Genomic DNA, 20,058 nt, shown 5'->3' on the forward strand with positions numbered 1-20,058 from the left:
TAGCACCAACAGGTCTGAGAGAAGCAGAGCATGAATGTCTGAAACACACACACACACAAACACACACACACAGAGTGAGAATGGACCTGTCAAGTAATCATTTGCAAGAGGAAAAACAAAAATGTGATTTGTTCAGCTGTGATGATCTCTTACCTATAGCTTTATCTTTACTAACTTTCCAAGTCAACGGTCCTTCGTGGATCATTTTCTTAGTGGTCAGGTCCAGATTCTACATAGAAAAAGAATATAGTTAATAATTCATACTCTGGATCAGGTGCTCCAAGACCAGAGAAGCTGTTTGGAAGGCAGATGGTGGATACATAGTAAGGCCGTACCTTGAACTGAGCAGCGACAGGACTGGCCTGCCTCTCCAGAGGGGACAAGTCTAGCCTGCGCTGATAACGGCTGAGCAGTCGCCGGTGCTCCGTCTCCCTGACGACCTCATTGACAGCTCGCAATATCCCACGGCAGCACGCCTGTGCCCTCACCAATGGCTGCAGGTCTGGAGAACCAGCTGTTGTGGGGGCACATACTAGTGTTAATCCAGGAGAAAGGGTGTGTGTGCTTGCCTCCTTGGTAAACTGGTATGTGTGTGTATACTGAAGTGTTTTCATGGTTCAATACATTGTGTGTGAGTGTTTCTATACATGCCTTCTGTGTGTCTGATGATGTTATCCAGCAGCAAGGGGTATTTGGTGAGTCTCTGCATCTCAGACACTAGAAGGTCCTTTAATTGTAGTCGGCGGCAGTGAGGGCTGGCTTCACATTCCTAACACACACACACACACACACACACACACACACACGAATGAGCCAAGGACATCTAAGTCCAAATGTGGATTCTGTTGACTGCAACACCAATTTATACCTAAAACAGCATCACTAGAAGTTATGTGCTGCAATAAAAGTCAAATATAAAAGACTGGATAGTCTCCAATTCAAAGTATGGGTCAACCAATTCACAACCCAGCCCACTAACAAATATGGCAGAAGCTCTAGTGTTTGTAGGTTTGTCCAAAGGCTTTATACCTCTAAAAAGTGTTACCTGTATAAGGTGCGCGAAACGCGGGTCTTTGCATTTATTTTTAATGAGCTCCAGTGCCTGACTCTGCTGACTGCACAGGTGAGACACCTGCTCCTGGAACTCCTCTCCTGCAGCGTCTTCAAACTATCACGCACACGCACAAACACATGAGCTACTGACATATCAAGTAAAGCAACAAGTATATCCCACACTACACAGAACAACCCCTTCATTTTAGACAGCACCAAAAGATGATGTGAACTAGAAAGGGAGTAACACTAGCCAGCTCTCACTCTAGACACCATGATGTCTCCGATGCCTTGAACTATAGAAGAGTCCCTCAGCCTCTTCATGGACTCACACAGATTCGCTGAAACACAAATGCAACACCACAAAACAGAATCTGTTTAAGCGAGCCAGTGTATATGTGGTTTGTTAGAAAGTTGTGTCAGTGGGCAACAGAACTCTACTTGTGTCATGAAGGCCACCGCAGAAACAACATGTACCATACCTGCTCACAGTAATGGCATGGTGCCGATAGCTGATATTGTTCTGTCATTAAATTCTCAGTTTGGGTGGGTTTTACACGTCTTTAATCTTGATTATGATTTAGACACCAAGTAGGCTTCAGAAATTTAGGTTTGAAAACACACTAAGACAAATGGAGCAGATTTACACGCACACACACACGCTCGCACACAGAGAGACTGACCATGAAGACTGTAGACCTGGGGCAGGTTGGGGAAGATACAGGAAAGTTCTTCGACGGTCAAAAGGTTCCTCATCTTCTGGAAGAACACCTGATCGAGAACCCTGAGAGTCCGCAAGTGAGATGCTTCCGTTGTGAACAGCTCTGAGGAAGAGGATATAGCAAAGTCACTACAATTTCTTACAAACGTTACACAATTCAGAATTCCACATTTTCATGAGTCAGGATAGAATTATCATATGTGCATAATAAATAGAATACTGTATGTTCAAAAGATTTAGTAGCTATTTAGTTTAAGTTAGATCAGTAAATAATTTTTTTCATTTTACATGTTAACTGTGTACTGGGAGTTGTCTTTTATAGTCAGTTGCTGTGCACCACATTTGCTGTTTTACCATATATGACAGCCTGCCGTTCGATCTCCCGGGAGCCAAGAGAGGCGAGTGTGTGCGGCTCCACTGTCTCCTGCCAGTTCTGACAGTGGACCGTGTCCTCTTCCAAAGGAGGTGCATCAGGCAACAACGCCATTGGTGTATCCACACTCCTACAGGAAGGGAAGGAGGCATGGGGAAAGAGAGAAAGAGAGACAGAGCTTCAGCAGCAACTTACTAAGATAAATCAAGGTGACGGATATGGATGTTAAAGAACTGGACGGCAGGTGTGCATGTGTGCTCATTAGCATCAGACTAATGAGGTGTATATAGTTATAATTACATCTCAGTCATGCTCATGGATCTCTGCGTCCTGGTGCAAGGCGGTGACATACCTGTCCAGAGTAGATGCTAGAGGCCGGACATTCATGGCTCAGGAACCTCAGCAGCTCTTCCACTAGTGTGTCTACTGAAATATCTTTAATGTTGGATGATCTCTTTAGTGTTCGTTTCAGTATCTGTTCAGTCAGCTGAAGAACACCTTTTCTGAACGGGTTATCAGACGCAACAATGGTCCTTAAAAATTCCACATTACCTATTATGATGTAATAAACCGAGGTGTGAGAGCTGCAGTAGTGATCTAAGCCAGTTAGCTAGCTAGCTATGTTCTTGTCCAGACACTTTAATGCCTCATGGCTGGTGCAATGACACAATATTCAACATTTCCTTCTGATTCTACTTTTAATTCTGTGACATTAGCTAAGCAACTATAAAGCTACTCTTGTCCAAAAATGCCAGTGTCGTTAGACGTATCAAAACGTATCAAACATAGCTTTAGCTAGGCTAGCTAATCAGACCTTCTATGAAACAATCACAACTTAGTAAATTCATAGTTGTTAATCACAGTAAAGTGTTTTTTCTTTTTGTTGTTTAAAAAGAGTTACCTTGTTACCTTGCTAGCTAACAGTTAGCTAGTAACAATGCCTTCAAAAGTAGTTCTCCACTGATACAAGATACCTAAGAGAAGTTTGGCTCGGAATGTGACTGATTGAAAAACAAAAATACATCACAAATAGCGTTATGCAATAATACCTAAAGTGCATGCATCAAATACAAACAGTCCCCAATGCAAACCTCTTTTACAAGGCAGCTATTTAGCATCTGCTACTTCTGCAAAACAAACCCAGTCTTGCATGTTAGTGTTAGCTATCCAGCTAGCTAGGCATTGCTCCAGGACAGGTTTTAGTATAGCCAAAATAATTTGATTGCCTGTTAATTTTTCTAAAAAGTTGATGTAGAGATGTGACGTTTTACTAAGCGTGCCCTGATAAAAAGCTAATAAAATAGCTAAGGGCCAGATTCTGTTATATCATTAGTTAGTGTCGTGTCCGTTGATGCAGGAAAGAAGAGACAGGAAACAGTGTGTTACCCTGTGGCCTTTTATTAATGCAGAGCTCTGGAGATGTCACTTCACAACACAGTGCGAGTGAGATCTAAAGCATAACTTTGCAACAGACAGACTTATATTTCTCTCGCCTTGTGCCACTTCTGCTTTTGTGTTTTTCCATCTCAGCCGTCACCTCTGTTTGACTGTCTCGTACACATGTCTTCTTGCATAATCACACATATGCACGTCTAGGGCATTTCCTGTTATGTCTGGACATACAGTAATTATTTTATTTATTCAAGCATTAGTCCTATTCCATTCTGCACATTATTCTCTACTAGTGTAAGCTTAGCATTCATTTAATTTCTGAAACTCCACAATTCCCCCTTTTGATCTCTACAAAGAGATCACCAATCACACTCCTTTATTCTGGCATCTCCTGTCTCTACGTCCCTTTCCCCCTGTATCAGTGGCATCATCGTGGTACCCTCATGCACATCTTTCCTTTCTATCATAGCTGAGATTAGTCTAACCATTAACGCCCTAATACATGGAATACAGCAGCACCCGCATGTCACAGCAATTCCCGTGAATGTGGCTAATGAAACCATCAATGACACAATTAAGTCTTTCCACTGACCGAACCGGCTCACCATCCAGGATTCCAACTGGTTGTTTATGCCTGAATTCTCATGCATTTCCTCTGATAGGGTCTTCAAACCATCCAATGCTCTACTAACTGACCCATCCGGAGCGGTATTATTAGGAATGAATGTACAACACACATCCTCAAGCATAGCGCAGACACCCCCCTTTTCCGCCAACAACATGTCTAATGCCATACGATTTTGGACCGCCATCAGTGAGGTTGGTCCCAGCTGATCTCTAAGTCCTTCCACTGCATCCCTAGTCAGGTTGGCTAGCCTGAGGACATTATAATGTACATAGTTAATCCGATCCACATTTTTATTTGGAGTAATGGGGAATAATGCAGAAAGTATCGGAATATTCTCAAATCCCCCTGCTATCTGGTCTGCTAACTTATATCTGTCCGGAACTCCGCGAGGTATTCCTATTGCATCTATGTATGTGGGGGTATTCCTTGTTAAATCAAAATGGTATGCCTCTCGCTACTGTCTTGCTGCATCAGTTACCGGGTCCCTGTGTAGTTTTTTGCCTATCAGTAATAAAGGAGCTGCTAACCTGACCATGGCGCATGTCCCCTCCGAGTTCTCTGGCATGTTAACAACCAAAGTCATCCTTCCACAATAATCATACAATCCTGCTCGTGCCCATGAACCCACAGACTCGTTCCCAGTGACCGTGCGGTTACACCATTCCGCCGGGATGTGCCCCAAGCGTACTTGAGGTGTGCTTGAACTTCTAACGAAGCACGTGTAGTTCCCCTCCCCCTTTTCGGGTGAAAATAGTCCTATCCTGGTTCTGTTACTGATGGGGGGGAAAATAACGCTCAAAGTGTCACAATTCTTAGGGTTTCTTTCCTTAGTCAGGCCAATCATGCACGCATAACCCTTGGGGTCTTTTTGTGGGAATAGGGGTGCCGGGGTGGTTATAGGTCTGGGTCTTGCGGCTGCACATGCTACACATCCACCAATCTCTACCCCCATTCTTCTTCACCGTCTTGTTGTTAATGTTTTAATCCTTTCCTACTGCCATGCTATTATTTAACCCAAGCGTGACCAAACTGTAAATTGAAACATACAACACAATACACCAACAAATAATCAAACAACACAATTGTCCAGAAGTCATCACTGGTTTTCTGTTCTTCTTACTTCGGGGTCTAAGGGTGGACTACCTTGACCCTTTTGCTCCTGGGGATTATTCTGCCCCTTCCAGGTCAGGTGAGTTAGGTGATGTTTCAGCAAGGTCCCTCGCTGTCTCTTGCAGACTCCTCTGCGGTGACTCTGCGGCGGCGCACTGGCTCAGATGAAACCACGTTTCCCCTGTACCGTTCTGGCGTACGGCGTGGCTGGTTCTTTCTGTCACCTGGAATGGACCTGTCCACCTCGGCTCACTCCATTTTCTCTTGATGACTCTCAGCAGCCCCCAGTCCGTAACGGGTATCGTCTGGGTTTGTCTGCTCCCCGTCCGGTCCCCCTCCTGCGTGGAGAAAGCTGAAACGATACTTTGCAATTCATTAAAGTATGATGTGTGTGTGAGATGTTTTTCTTTTCTCATTTATTGCCAAAGGTAAGGCATCAACCCAATTTAATTTTGTCTGTGCACAGATTTTGGCCACTTTGTTTTTCGCATTTAGATTCATCCTTTCCACCTTACCTTGAGACTGAGGATGATACACTGCCCCAAATGAATGTTTCAGACCCAGCATTTTCTCTAACTCCTGCAAATTGCGCGCTGTAAAATGAGTGCCATTATCTGATCTCACCTTTCTCTGAAACCCATGGTGAGGAATGTACTGGTTCACCAGGAACTTTACCACTGAAGCACTGTCTTCCCGTTTTGTTGGCCACGCTTCCGGCCACCCTGTGTAGTTGTCTACGCACATCAATTCGTACGTGTACCCCTGTGCTGAGTCCACCATGTCTGTGTAGTCAATTACTATCTCTTCCCCTGGTGTTAATGACAACGGATACTTACCGGGTGCCACCTTAATTGTAGGTTTGGGATTGTACTGTTGACATACTCTACATGTCCCCTGCACTCTATGATAGCTACTCTTTCTGGTCCCTGCAAGGCCTTTGCCAGCTCCCTCATTTCTGCCTCATGTTTAATTGGTTTGTTTCCCGCTGTCCTAAACCCTGCTCTCATCCATTGTCTTAGCTCCACATGTGCTGCCCCTACCGTGTAAGCAGAGTCAGTATAAATATTCACTTCCTTACCCTTTGCTAACTTCAAGGCCTCCACTACTGCCATTACCTCAGCTCGCTGTGCTGATTGCTAACCTTTCAGCCTTTCTGCTTTCACCGTCCAAAATTCATCTACTTTTCCCTGTGTTTCTGCCAGCCACTGCATACCCTGCTTTTATATCCCCATCTGGTCCTCTAAATCCACACCCATCAGTGAACATGTTCCCTGCTCCTGGAATTGGTTCTCCTTCTAGGTCTGGTCTCACCTTCTCCTGCTTTTTGACTTCCTGTTCTCACTGATGAGGCTCTCCTCCTCCCATCATGTCTGCCATGTTGATTCCTTCATGTGTGTATGTGATGTGTGGTGCTTCCAAAATTTTGCTGATCCTCTGTTGCCTTAGCGCTGTCAAGGTGAAGGCTTGTGAGTTCACGTATGCTATTACACTGTGTGTGGTTAGTACCGTGATTGGATGTCCCATTACCAGATGCGTTGTTTTCTGTATGGCTTTAGCCACTCCTGCTGCATGTTGGGTGTCTTTTTTCCATGTTGTCAAGCTGTGTGCTCACATGCATGAGTACTTGTCTCTCTCCCCCTTTTCTTAGCTCACAATCTGATTTAAGTTTTCCAGTGCAAAATACAATCCTTGCTGTCGCGTAGGAGCCCAAACCAGACGAAACTCTCTCTCCTGGGGGCTACGTGTCGACATACAAGCCGACAGCAGGGCCCAAACTTCGGGAATTAAACTTTAACAAGCTTGCCTGTCTAGCTAACTCAACCAGCGAGTAGGCTTAGTTAAAATAACAGCTTTAGTGAGCAAGGCTCCGATGAAAAATGCAAGTTATGATGGCCATTCACACTCCAGACACATTTTTTCGTAACTCAACAACGACTCCTAAGTTCTTTCAAACTTCTCAGTAAGGAATTCAAATCTGAAAAAGTACGTTCAAGAATAGTTTTGAGATGTCATTCACCATCAGGTGTTGGAGCAGACCCTGGTGACCCTGCCAGACCCCGGCAGAGCAGACCTCGGTGCCGCTGCCTTTTTACCTCCCCGAGACTTAGGCATAGGTCCTCGCCCTAGGGGGAGGAATGTCCTCCTCTGGTGATGATGCCATCTCTCCACCAGTCACCCAGGGCTGCTTGCTGACTCCAGAGCGCCTAGATTCCCCTGAGGTACCTCCTCCACCTCCATCGACGGGTCCTCCTCATGATCCGACCCCAAGTCTGACTCTAGGGTGACGTTACGGCACTCCCCTCGCTCGCCATACTCCGCATATCCCTCTGTAAGGTCCATGTAGGACTCTGCGGATTCCACCTCCAAGTACCTGTCCTCATAAATAGGTAGGTCTCCGTAGTACCCAGCAGGTCCCTGCTCTGTTGTGATCCCATGGAGCGAAGACAGGATGAGTGATGGCCTCACCCTGGTACAGGAAAAGTCCGCGGTGTCCGACTCCGAGGACTGGAAATAGTTATACCAGTCATTATGGTCAGACGTAATCCCGTGTGACTCCTCCACCTCTGCCCCCAGACCACGCTCTTCTGCAGCAGGAGTCAGGAGGGTACCCAAGAGCACGGAGGGATTGCAGGCACTATTTGGGGAAGTGCGTCTTTTCCCCTTCTTCCCCTTCTTCTTGCCCTTCCCAGGCATCCTTCTTTGGTTGGTGTTTCTGTGATGATTCGAGGCTAACAGTATGTGGGGTAGGGGCACGTTCAAACACACATTTTTATTTAACACAGATGACACATCTAACACCGCACACCTCACTAAACACCGTTCAAACACCAACAACACGTACTACAACACAAGAGACATATATACACACACACGAGGATTACACATAATACAGAACAGGTGGACGACACGAAAGGGCGCGGCGACATGGACGAACACACACACGTACACACCAAGACGTTTGAGGAGGGGCGGGGCTGCAACGTGACATAACCAAATCTAATAAGGCACCCTATGCATAGTTTTTTTTTCTTTCTTTAATCACTGTTGTCATCTTTTAAAGGTTAAACAACATTAATAATTTTTACACCATTTAATTGATTAGATACAAAACAATATACCTGCAAGTGCATCAGTGACGTCAAAGTGAACAGGAACTTCTAGACCTCCAGTGGAGCACCAGTACCAGCCAGCATCAGTCTTCTTCAGTCCAGTCATCAACACCGTGAAGGTGCCTTTCCCATCATCACTGATCTGCACTGCTGAATTCTGGGATGTGTTGGTCCTCCCCACTGTGTAGCAGGTCCAGTCTATAGATCTGCACCACTTCTTCGCCTCTTTCTTATATGCAGCGCTGTAGAGACACTGGACACTGACGCTGCTCCCCTCCTCTCCACTCACTCTGCTCTTGGTCACAAACACAGCAGGAGCTGGAAACAAAGAAAGGCACTTTTGTATGAATATGTATGGATGAAATATATGCAATATGAGAAATGTCACTAAACTGAATATTCAATATTCATAAAGAATTTGTAATACCTGATTTCACAGTGATATATAGCTGTGTTTTGACATCTGGTTGAAATATTCCTGAAATCTCCACTGCACACCAATATGCTCCAGTGTTTCTCTCCTGTAGATCCCTCACAGTGACAGTAAAGAGAGTCTGAGCTGGGTTATCAGTTACTGTCACTTTCTTGTTTGTATTGTTGGCATATGCCATAATCGTGCAGTAATTGAATGCTGTTACACGCTCACAGCACCAGTATTTCTTATGTTGTTTATATTTCAGATGTTGACAGATGCTCCACTCTGAAGACTTAACTGCTTCTGTGACCAATTCCATTTCTCAGTGCCTGCATATACAACCCAGCACCACTGTTACTGGAACACAAGAATTCTTGTTTCTGCTAAGGAATTAAAAAATGCTACATATGAAAAAAAAACCAAAAAAAACTAACAATGTATATATTGTAGTATTGCATAGAAAATAACTTACATCAAATGATGAAAACGAAAATGAAATGCCAATTCATGTTGAATAAAGTGAGAAGCTTATTTGAGAAGCCTCCTCACATATCTTTAGTCTTGTTGCCACTGTGGTTGAAGCAATCCAAACAGTTCCTGTTTGCTAAGTTTAAAGTCATGCTGTCACAGTGCGCTGGGCGCCCAGCAAGAGGGACAGGCCCACTGTAGTGGTTTGACACACTAATCAGTCCCATTAAATCATCTCAAATATTGAAATCACAATCTTTCATTTTTAACAAAGAAAGTAACATTAATGATTTGATCCCTGAAAGATTTAAATTACAGTCATTTGTTTGAGGATATTGGCAACAAGCACAATCTGAATGATATCAAGACAGACAACTTGGTGAGAATAAATGATACATTTATTAACGCAACTACTCTAAATCACAAACAATAGCATAAACAATCTGTATATTTACAGAAAAACAAGCTAAAATATAGCGAGCATGTGTTTATGTGTGTGAGTATGTAAAAGGAGAGGAGAGCGAATGCTTTCATGCAGGTCGGTACACGCTCGCGAGAGCGAGAAGGAGGCGGACATGCTATTGTGCCAGCAATAAAATGGTGCAGAATTTAAACAGCAATGTGACTGTATGTTAATGAGCTCAGCTGGCTTGTTCTCACGTGATGTTAGAACAAAGGGTGATGGCAGGTTTACTAAATGAACAATAAGGTCAATGTGTCTGTGCCTATTGAAGTGACATGATGATACCTATGTTTGCTAGTAAAAAGCAAGACATAGAGAGATTGTATGCAAAGAGGAAAAAGAACTTCCAGTCTGTACAAATATTACTTAAGATTATCCAAACAAAATGGTATGTACACCAAGCCCAAATACTTTCAAGAAAGTACTAGGATCTTGATTAAACTTTACTGTTTAATTCAAGCAGTGGCAGCTGTTACTTGAGTTACTTGAGTTATAATCAGAAGGTTGCTGGATCAAGCTCCACTGTTGGGCATCGGAGCAAGGCCCTCAATTGCTCAAGTTGTACTCAGTTGCTTTGGATAAAAGCATCAGCTAAATGTAACCTATATACTTTTGCCCAGATATGCCCGACTATAAATTATGCCCAGATGTAAAAGTCTCACATGTTGATGATTTTTGGTGATTATCTCAGTTGGTCATCCTCACTCAGTTTGTCTACAATTAGGAGGGAATTTTCACCCCTGGTTTCTTGTTGATAAAATGTGACGTCGTCAAGGTATGCTGGGAATATGAGTTCCATCCGCAGTTTAACAAGAGGGAACTGACCGCATTTGCAACCTTGCTTGAAGAAATTTGGTGAACCTGTTGCTGTGGTAATGTTGATCAGATTTCTGTCTGTAAGCGTGTGTGTATGTGTTTCCTTTCTCTAGGTGTATCTCAGAATCCAGATCCGGTGCCAGGTTTCCTCACCTTTTCTGAACTTGACTCTGCTCTGTTCCTCCCCAGGTCTACCTGCCTGCTGGCCACTCCTGGCCACTCCTATATAAAGGCCCCTCCCGAAGGCAGAAGAGGAGGGAGGCAGTGAGGCTGTTGGAGGCAGTGAGGCAGCGGCGGCAGCGGGGGTGGCGGCAGTGGCAGCTAGTTCAGCAGTCGGTTTTGGCTTGTTTGTAATTGTATCATTTGTGTGTATGACCTTCTTTTCCCTGCTTGGACCTCAATTTTCTTTCGCTGGTGTGCGTCTTATTTATTGTTTTGGCCTGGGTCACTTCAGAAGAAATTGCACCAGTGTGTTTCTTTGTAACTTCTGTATTATACAACAATACACTAAAAAGAGTCTACCATTTGTGCTTATGTTTCTTTCTGTTACTCTTTAACAGTTGCATGTTCCATTCCTTTAGCCGTTTATCATTCTTTTTCCTTGGTACGGTGCCATAGCCTAGACGGGGTGGTAACAAGACGTTAGTCTAGATTCCACCATCTCTTGGATCAATTAAATGGAGAAATATGATTCTCAGCTGTTTGCTGTTAACTGTCCACATGGTACTTAGTGAAGAAAGTATCTGAGAGAGAGATGACAAAGCCCCTCTTTTAGGTCTAACCTTGATGGAGGAAAAACCAGAGAGAGTGTAAAGGTCTGTTGATCAGGGTATTTAAGACACCTGAATTCCACCTGCTTTTAGGCACACCCTCTTTCTTCCATTTGATGCAAGTTTGCTCAATGCGGTGATGATGGTGCTGCTATCTGCTGGATTGGCATGGTACCTAAATTTCCCCCCCTTGGTCTTCAGGCTGGGGCTGATGTCATAGTCCTGAAGAGCACAAACGGCTATCCATGCAGTCCAGGTTTACTGTAATATTCACTTGCAGGTGATCAATTCCACAAGTCAACTTGTCCATCCGGTTCATAGTGTAATCCTTGAGATGTCCTGACATCATGATTACATATGTGCAGCTCTTTGGTAGTAACCAAGGCTGATTAACCAAACTACCTAAAGCAATGTAAGTGTACTAATGTAAGTCTTAGATTTTCACTTGATTTTAAAATGATGATACAAAGAAAACAAACTGGGTATCACAAATCATTGACAGGATTAAACAGCCTTTTGTTAGAAAGGAGGAAGTACATCAGGCCTGAGAAAAGAAGACATTAGCAAGTGTTAGCATTAGCTTGTGTAGCTGGAGTAAACCCATCATCAGTGTTTAAGATGCTAGATTAAAGGAATGACATTATGTGAAGTAATGTCCCTCCAGAAAGTTGTCCCTTGTGAGATGTAGGAAGATGTGCAATTACAAGGGTTGGTTGAGCCCAGTAAATTTTACTAGGTATGGTGGTTTCGAATACAATTGTCAAACATGGTGTCTCAATCTAAGTCTACCCTGTGATAGACAAGCATTTAAAATTGTACCAAATTACAATTTCTAATGTGGCTATTTGAGGATCTGGATTTCTTATATGCTACTGAAGATTATAAATAGGGTTATTCAATCTATACCAAATTTGCACCATGGAGGAAGCAGAATTGCTTACCTACATTCTATACACATTTGAGATATCTTATATGGATATGGCAAAAAACAGTTTTAATAGTTTTGCAAGAGAGTGCTGGAATGCCTTGCAGGATTCCACCAATATCCTGCCCCTGCTGTGCAGCTAACAAAGATGATAAAAGGTAGAAACCGAAAGGTATGAGAAGGGATGAAAAGTAGTAATGAAGTTTGGAAAGTAATGTTGTTCCTAAATACCCAGTCAGTTACTTTTAAAGTTAAACATTCAAACATAACATGAACAGTCAGCCTTCAGAATTAGTTAAAGAGAAGAGCTGGTCCCATCCTTTATTGCCGGTTAACCTTAACAAGCATTATTGAGGCACCCTTCGTGAAGGTCTAACTGTCAAACATAGAACCGATATTTTTATACACTTTTCAGAAGTGATTATGTATTCACCCCACCTTCCTTTACATATTAGTGTTTGCATTCACCACCATTACATCTGAACCACACAGTAGTCAATATATGCAAACTGTTATTCAATACCCACACCAGTTGGAAGCCATTACCACTACATTCCAAGAGAAGATTTGTATTAGCCTTGTCCTAAAGAAGATTGTTTTTCTATATGGTCCTGAGCCTGGTGGAGAGTTCATATATCTTACCCTGAGGTCCACCAAAAGCCTACGCAGGATCCTTTACTGAAGCCTGAAGCCCTGTATACAAGTCATTCTGAAAGGACACAGAATCTCTAAACTCCCTTATGTTTTATGTTATTAATCTGTCCAATGCACTGTTAGGCCTCTTTTCCCTGTAAACACGCATGTTATTACCTCAGTAATAACAGGGACCACCTCTTGTAAAGAATTTATTGCATTTGAAAGTATGGAAATGTGGTCAAAGGTGATGCTAGAAACATCTCCCGTTAAAGGTTAGAAAAGGATATGGAAAGGTAGCTACATGCTTAAAAGCTAAAATGTTACATGTAACTAAACTGTGAGAGATGCCTTTATAAAGAACAGTGTGTGAATCTACAGGGGATGCGGTGGCTGATGTGATCGTGCGTCTGCTATGATAGCGAGGCGAGGTTATTATATTGTGGCTTGTATGTAGTTCAAATGAAATTAAGGAATGGTCTGAGATGGCATCCGACTGGGGTAGTCTGACTATGTTCTCCGTGTCCACCGTACGTCAATAGTAAGTCAAGTGCATGTCCATCAGAGTGTGTGGGTTCTCTTATACATTGGATGAAACCAACTGATTCTGATATACAGCTAAAGGCCAATCTCAAAGGGTCTTGGGCATTATCAAGGTGAATATTGAAATCATAAAAAAAAATGGCTCTTTCTACAAAAGTGGCTAGATTAGAAAGGAAATCTGAAAATTCCTTAATAAATTCTGAGTAGGGCCGTGGTGGCCTATAGTTACCAAATAGTGAAAGAGGCTGGGTGGGCTTCATATCGCTGGCGACATCATTCATTTTAGAAAAAAAAAAATGTTCCCCTTTTTTCCTCAATTATCCTGTTATCTTCAATTCCCTGCTCTAGAGCGATTACTCACGTAATACTAGTCAGAGTTTTAGGGTGCCCCAAAAGGGTGCATTAGGTGCATTAAAGTTACTAATAAAGACATCAGAATATTCCCTGTCTTTCAAGTAGAAAATAAATCAGAATACCACAGAAATATATTTGCTATTAAGGAACCTAGAGCCTTAAAGATTATTTTGGACTTCAGTGGACGTAAGAACAATAGTAGGTAAATAAACTTTATTTATTTATTTATTCCTTAATATTGCATTCTCTAAAATGATGTAAATACATTGAAAATATGCAGTACAAGTGCAGTAAAATAATTCAATGTTGTACTTATTCTTCTTCAAAGCAGAGCATTGGGTACTTAATGCCATTGAACTGTGTCAAATCAATGTGCCCTATTACCATTGAATTTTTACTATTACTATTACAACAGTAATGTAAACAATGTGATACAAATAGTTAATGAAGTACAAATTCATGAAATTCACATGCTGCTCGTATGTTAAAAGTTATAAATGTAAATGACAATTAATTATTCATACTGTTGTTGGTGGGGAATTCAGTAGATTGACTGATTTAAACTACTCCCAAAGTATTTGCATAACCTGAAACACACATTATGAAGACTTCCATTAAAATTAAGTTGAATTTATTTCAAGATTAGACTAGGAATGGAAAGAAGTACAATGTAAGAAAGAATTAAATAGGTCCTCTGAAAAAGCTGAAATTGTCAGTCATGTAAAGCTTTTACAAGATGAAGCATAATGTCACAGAATGTTAGCCTCCCCTGAGTCATGTGGTTTGGCCTGCCACGTTCAGTGGGAGGGCTGTGTTTGTAACCACACCTGCACCTTGTTCGTCTCAATGTATATAAACCCGTGTTAAAGTGTACAGGGTGTTGGTCATTGTCGGTGTAATGTCTGAATGTAACGTGTTTATGTTAGATGTATTCTTGTGTATCATGTTTGTTTAACTTCATTTGTTTCAGGTCCATGTTTATTGTTTCTAATACGTGAGTGCCGCTGTCATTTATGTTAATAAATGTTCGTCCCAGTCGGTGGAGTCTGTGCGTCCTGCCCCTCGCCCTACGACACTCGGGCCGCCACAAGTAATCACAGTGCATTATTTCTTTATTATATTAAACTTTTGTACTGGTGTTAAAGCAGTCCAAATATTATACATTGATTCATATACTAAGTACTAAAAGTGTTATACATTGATTGATGTACTATACATCAACTTTTTTATGGCTACTAAATAAAGGTACAACACTGAGCCTGATAAGTATAAACATTTTAAACAGCTTTTTATCGTTTAGGTTTTTTTTTTTCCTTTTGTGCAAGTCTAAATTAGTCCACTGGGACAATGACACACAAACACTAACACCAACACATCAATGGTCCCTCAATTTAGAGTATTTTTTATTTGAAATGGAGCCGAACTGAGCATGACAACACTGGGATGGAGCAGCGGGTAGGAGAGCCTCATCTTCAGCGTTGCTTGGAGGTGCTCTCCATGGAAGTGATGGCCCAGGGGTGGAAGAATGCCATTCTGGTGGAGAAGGCGGGGTGCCAATGAGACAGGTGTGTCATGCCTGCAGAAGACACTGTCAGAGGCAGATAAGCAGAAGGACAAGGTGAAGTAATATAGCTCAAGGTCCCTACTTAACTGCACCATTTAGAAAGCATGCATAACTTAAAGATAGTTGTGAAAGCCTGAAGGTCTACAACAGGCAGTAATGAACTTTTCTAAACTGGATTTATGGGTTTTACATTGCGCAGAGGCTGAACGATTTTTAATTTCGACCTTTTGACAGTGTGTTTACAGTATTTACTTACTGTAGCCCAGTCCTTGAATGAAGTATTTCAAGGCTTCTGCCAGCTTGCCAGGCTATAAGGTAAGAACAGGACACAATAGATTACACAGTGCATCACTCAGTTTGAATGCAAGAGCATTATTTTAATGGGTAACGACAGACCTGATCAAGCTGTGGTAGACCTCCACAGTCAGCCATCTTCATGAGGGACAACATGAAGGACAATGTTATTCACCACAAGTTCATCACAACGTTCATGATTTATAAGCCCCCAGTGACATATAATGACTTCTGCATTTATAATGAGAGTCAAATAAAAAAAGCAAAACATAACATTTTAAGTATTGCTTTGCTGAGGTTTGAAGGTCACTAACTTTGAGGAGGGTTGTCTTTGAGGGATTCATTTTGGAATTGCAGTCAACCTACGACAGAAAACACAAACATTTGCACGCAGGCTCCCAGGTACATATAGAAGTTTGATTTGAATGCTGGGTTGGATTTTGAATGTTGTTTTTAAACTTCTGCATGTAAAACAAGCTGTACATACCACAGCATCCACCACAGGAGAGTCATCTCCTACCACCAGAAGAGTGTGACACCTACAGCAACAAAACCTTTCAGCCATGTGGTGGCACAGGGGCATTTTACATCAAAAAATAACATGGAATAAGGATAAAAGAGAAACAGTTTCTCACTTACTTTAGAGTCTTTCTACCCAGAGAAGTTCTCTTAATGTTCAGTTTACTTCGGCTGAAAATTGATCAGATCTAATAAGACTGGGAGCTGTTCATATGACAAACAAGTCTAGAAGCAGAGAGCTCAGAAGATTCCATAGAATGCAGATGTCAGTCATACCTGTTGTAGGACTTCATAAAATGCAGAAGGTTGGTCTGGTTAATCCTTTTGCTGATGTTGTGATGGAAGGTCTTTACAAATTCTGCCTTCTTCTTAATCTCCTCCTGCCACGGTGCCATAAAGGAGTCAGTCCAAGACGCAATCAGTCACAAAACATCAAAACTTGATGTGAATATGAAATTAAATGTCTCTTCCTCTATATGCACAGTCTGCACAGGCACTCGAGACAGAAATGTATAATAAAAAGAATATGTAAAAAAAAAAAACATTGTTGACCTTTTGATGGACAATAATGTAGGCATCTGGTTCTTTAGTTACGAAAAGGACACAGTCTAAATTCAGGACAGCTCATTTGGAACACTCATCTTTAGTAATAAGGCATTTAACTTTTAAATATTCTAGTTCAGTGTTTAGTGACCCAGTCCACAGTACACATGAAATGGCCCACATGTTTATTCTAACCCAGCCCAGTACACCTGTACCAGGTGTTCATTTTCCTAATGGCTTGGTTTAGGAGCTAGGATGATGTTGTCAGGAGCTGGGATAGAGGGAAAATGTGGGATGTCAGATGTATCACAAGGACTGGGTTGACAAGTACTGCTCAATAATACATACAATATACATTTCATTTTAGGCGTTATTTCGTACCTGACCGAACAGGTGGGAGATGACAACACTGGGGGGACCAAGGGCCCAGCTGGAAATCTGTGGAAAGTGTGGGTTGATCTTTAGTGGCTGGAGTACACATAAGCTTTGATCAAATACATTACTTTATTAAAAGAGGCTTGACACTTTTCTAAGGATCCCAAAAGAATAAAAATATAGGGTCGATTGTCACCATATGATTGGCATGAAAGGTTAACTGGAAACTGCAGAAAACTAAGAGTAATATGCTGAGAACTATTTGTTATCACATTGAAAGTTATATGGATTCAGTGAACAGCCAAGACACAGGGAACAAGACGGTTTAAATACATGAAGTAATAAGAGTTAAACAAGACAGGTGCAAATAATAAGGAGCAAAGAAAATGAAACTAAGCAACGGAACCACAACAAGGAAGTAAAGCAAAACAAAAGACATGAGACAGGGAAACCATAGACATGGACGCTAGGTGGGACCAGCTAAACGACATAATTGTAGAGATACAGGGATCGTGATGTTTAAGCAGGGTGTTAACAGAATGATAATTACTATTGCATTAGACTGTGATACCTTGGATGCTGCCCGGTCTGCCCAGCCCTCTGCCTGAGCATTAATGTTCATCAGGACAAGGCCCTCAACCAAGTCTGGGTACTTCAACTGCAAGACATTTATGCATGAGCAGTCAAAGGGAGATGAACCTTCAGGGCAAAATTACTTACTATATGTCAAACTGTTGTAGTTAAATGAGCAATTAAGAGTCTCCATATTTGGCATTCTTGCACTTTACATTGCACTTAGAAAAAGGTTTGTTTACATGTGCAAGCAGAGGAACAATAGTGAAGTGTCAGTATTCTGGAGAGTTGATGTCTAGCTAGCTTGACAGTGTAATGATTAGGATTATGCTGCAAGTATCAACACTTTGTTACAAAGCAAGAATTTCACCAAGGAGTAATCCTTGTTTGATCATTGTGTTAAAATCTATTGGGAAGAAAGACAGTGCTACAACTCACAGCGAACCGTGTGAGGATGTTTGCTCCTGCTCCAACACCCATTCCAATAACACTCTTAATTCTGTGGAGAGAAAAAAATGTACATAACTTTAAACCATTAAAGCGCAAGGTTTCAGATTAGAACAAGGATTGACAGTTTAATCTCAGAGTAAATGGCTAATCTGGTTCACTCACTTAAAATGCTTGAGCACAATTGGGAGGGTCTCGGAGAGCTTGTCCATTGAGGGATATGTGAATCTACAGGAAAAAATTGCACTGAGTGAGTTATAATTCTAAGGGACGCCACTGATTCTTCAGGATTTGAACCTGCTAAACCTAGCTATGATGTACTGGGAGCCACAGCCATCAATGTAGCATATGAACGCTAAGAAAAAAGTTCATGAAAGAAACCCTGGTGCATGACAAGCCGGTGCCAGCTAGACATGCTGACAGTCAGGGCCTCCAGATGTTAGTTTAGGTGGGCACCAACACCATGGCATAGAGTCGTCCTGTCTGACTGCCAGGAAGGAGTGGTCTGAGGGCAGACGGAGGGCTATGGAGTACGTTCTGATAAATATACATTCTGGAAAAAATTGTATGGGGTAGCTGAAGGTCACATTTTAGATTAGATTTAACCTTGGAATGTCTTTCAGCCCCTGAAAGAACATTGTGGCATATGGTGCACTCACGCTCACCCTGCAGGGAAGGTGCTGGCACCCTCATGTTGCCCAGGAGCGTTGACCTGACACACGGCAAAGTGTCGCATGATTTCCTGCATGTCCTCATCATAGAAAAGAACGTCGAAGCAAGTTTTGTCTGCAGACATGCGTTCCAGGGTCATTACAACACAATAAATGACGCTTATGCTAAGTTTTAGACTTTAGAGCAATCAGCTACGTGCCACAAGCAACAGTATCAGAGTCTTACGGTTCATTCCGATGTCATGGTAGGTGAGGATGACCGGTCGGTTATCCCTGGGGATACCTGCCATGGTGCAGCATACAGTGCCAAAAGGGGTCTCCACATTGTCCTCCTATAAGACCCAGGTGGAGTATAAAGGTCTAGGTCTAGATGTATAAGAAAAACCTCTAAAAAGAGGTCTGATTCCACTGCAGTGGTTTTGTGTGTCAGGACATTACTCTGTCACACTTAGAACTACTTCTGTGGAATGAGCCTCTTATCATGAGGAATGTCAATCATTTATTTATTATTTATCATTAACCAAGTTAATTTGTTTACAAAAGATCATGTTTGACTCAGAAGACACATGACAGTGCTTGAAAACATGCTTTATGGGTAAAAGCTTTAGCCTATTGAAACATCTGTGAAAAGGTAGTGCTACTTACCACAACTTGACCCCAAAATGCCCCCTTAAAATCCTTCAGACAAAACACAGAGAAAAATAGATTTTGGAGTGGTAACATTTCATTCTGGATGTGAAAAGATCCATCCCATAGACTTTATTCTATTAACAGTACTCAATGTCTGAAAATACAGCCTTATTTTACCGGACACAACGGGTCCATACAAAAGGCATCATCAGATGTTTCTTCATCATCCTCCAATAGAGGGTTATAGAGGGCCTGGGGGTTAAGAAGCAAAAATTCTCAGTACAAAGTTAGATAAAACTTGGTTGTAAGGTAGTATTAAACAAGTATTCTCTTTTTAAAACATTTGCCCAACCTACCCTTTTTGCCATTATCCCAAAAGTTGACGAGCAAATATTCCTCGCTAAATCGATTCCCTGTCTGAATACCGTCTGCATTGCTGGTGCCACTGTAAGGGTCGTTTCCTTTTGGTCACAGAGATTCAGTACAGACTTATTTGGATATTAGGCTGTGCAGTTCCAATTTAGAATATTTGCAGCTCTCCTGTAATAGTAATATTATGACATCACTAAAATACTTTTGAGCAGTTTAATGACAGATTCCCTAAAATCTATATGACAAGAACACCATGCCACTTTTTAATGCTTGATGAAGTATGTTTTGGATGTTAC

General features: G+C 42.0%; 2 protein-coding genes across 2 annotated transcripts in view; both read right to left on the reverse strand.

Annotated features, from left to right (window-relative positions):
* The window catches only part of LOC145656098 (polymeric immunoglobulin receptor-like), a 179,573-nt gene extending 170,452 nt beyond the window's left edge, over window positions 1–9,121 (reverse strand). The window contains exons 1-3 of the mRNA XM_081709508.1: window positions 8,815–9,121; window positions 8,409–8,705; window positions 5,023–5,037 (exon numbers count right to left, since the gene is read on the reverse strand). Coding sequence (XP_081565634.1) covers window positions 5,023–5,037; window positions 8,409–8,705; window positions 8,815–9,121 — 619 coding nt within the window. The remainder of the gene's footprint in view (window positions 1–5,022; window positions 5,038–8,408; window positions 8,706–8,814) is intronic.
* Window positions 9,122–14,916: 5,795 nt separating this feature from the next.
* Window positions 14,917–19,089, reverse strand: LOC118240812 (protein NDRG1-like). Its single transcript, XM_035523056.2, has 13 exons — window positions 18,987–19,089; window positions 18,755–18,875; window positions 18,255–18,317; window positions 18,081–18,141; window positions 17,641–17,727; window positions 17,076–17,132; window positions 16,428–16,531; window positions 16,272–16,322; window positions 16,120–16,171; window positions 15,947–15,994; window positions 15,735–15,770; window positions 15,595–15,646; window positions 14,917–15,362 (listed from the first exon to the last, which is right to left on the reverse strand). The coding sequence occupies exons 1-13, from the start codon at window positions 19,048–19,050 to the stop codon at window positions 15,247–15,249; spliced, it is 912 nt and encodes a 303-aa protein (XP_035378949.2). The 5' UTR covers window positions 19,051–19,089; the 3' UTR covers window positions 14,917–15,246.
* Window positions 19,090–20,058: the final 969 nt, after the last annotated feature.

Source organism: Electrophorus electricus, unplaced genomic scaffold (assembly GCF_041902795.1).
Source record: "Electrophorus electricus isolate QZ-2024a unplaced genomic scaffold, ASM4190279v1 Scaffold47, whole genome shotgun sequence".
Taxonomy (NCBI): domain Eukaryota; kingdom Metazoa; phylum Chordata; class Actinopteri; order Gymnotiformes; family Gymnotidae; genus Electrophorus; species Electrophorus electricus.